Consider the following 1,121-nt stretch of genomic DNA (forward strand, 5'->3'; position numbering starts at 1 on the left):
GTGTGATACGTGTGAGTGGGTGTGATACGTGTGAGTGGGTGTGAGTGGGCGTGATACGTGTGAGTGGGTGTGGTACGTGTGAGAGGGTGTGGTACGTGTGAGAGGGTGTGATACGTGCGAGTGGGTGTAATACGTGTGAGTGGGTGTGATACGTGTGAGTGGGTGTGGTACGTGTGAGTGGGTGTGAGTGGGTGTGAGTGGGTGTGAGTGGTAGTGATACGTGTGAGTGGGTGAATGCCCTGGGGCAATGTACAAGGGCAGAGGTGAGTGAGAGTGCAGCAAGCACATCTGTATGATCACAGGATTAAGCATACAGAAAGTTGTAGTAGTACTGCCAGGCCTGCAAGCCCTCACTCGCACGCGCACATAGAAGAGTCTCGTAGATGAGAGAATTCGATATATTTCTAGAGCGTAAGTTGACAAAAGTACACCATATACTTGTCTATGGTAAACGTCCTTATTCATATACCGCAGGCCTGAAGATCGCTCATCCAAGCTCCGTACTGAGCCTGCGGTCATCGGTGACTGCCTTGTACCTAGAGTACACGTAGCAGTGTGCCCCAAATGATGAGAGAACTCAGTCTCTGTGCATGCACGTATATACATTTCTACAGTATTTAATGCCGTCATATTCACACACATCCACACACGCATACGCACACGCGCATGCACATACACACGCACACCCCCAGTCACAGCTCGACATCGCACCTACCCGAAAGGCCTAGATATCGCTCGTCCCAGCTCCGCACTGAATTTGTGGCCATCGGTGGCTGCATTGTACTTCGGGTACACATAGCAGTGTCCCCCGGTGAGGTGAGAGAATTCGCCCAGAGTAGCTACATCAGCAAAGGCATTGGGGAACAGGAACAACTCGCACGACACACCCACCTTCACCATCTCCTTGGCCATTTCAGTGTACGCCTCATTGCCGGACTTGAGCAGCTTAGGCTCCTGGGGGATAGGTGGGTGGGTAGAGTGAGCGAGGAACGGAGTGGGTATATATATATATATATATATAACACATGCAAACATACAAACATACATACATACACACACACACACACACAAATACATATATATATCTATATTAATGTATACATACAAACATACACACACAC

The 1,121-nt window shown here is 49.2% G+C and overlaps 1 protein-coding gene across 1 annotated transcript in view; it reads right to left on the minus strand.

Annotated features, from left to right (window-relative positions):
- SARC_07373 (hypothetical protein) overlaps positions 1-1,121 on the minus strand; it is a 16,565-nt gene that overhangs the window by 6,120 nt on the left and 9,324 nt on the right. The window contains exon 13 of the mRNA XM_014298690.1: positions 716-954. Within this exon, the coding sequence (XP_014154165.1) occupies positions 716-954 (239 nt within the window). The remainder of the gene's footprint in view (positions 1-715; positions 955-1,121) is intronic.

The sequence above is a fragment of the Sphaeroforma arctica genome (assembly GCF_001186125.1).
Source record: "Sphaeroforma arctica JP610 unplaced genomic scaffold supercont1.579, whole genome shotgun sequence".
NCBI classification, from domain to species: Eukaryota; class Ichthyosporea; order Ichthyophonida; genus Sphaeroforma; species Sphaeroforma arctica.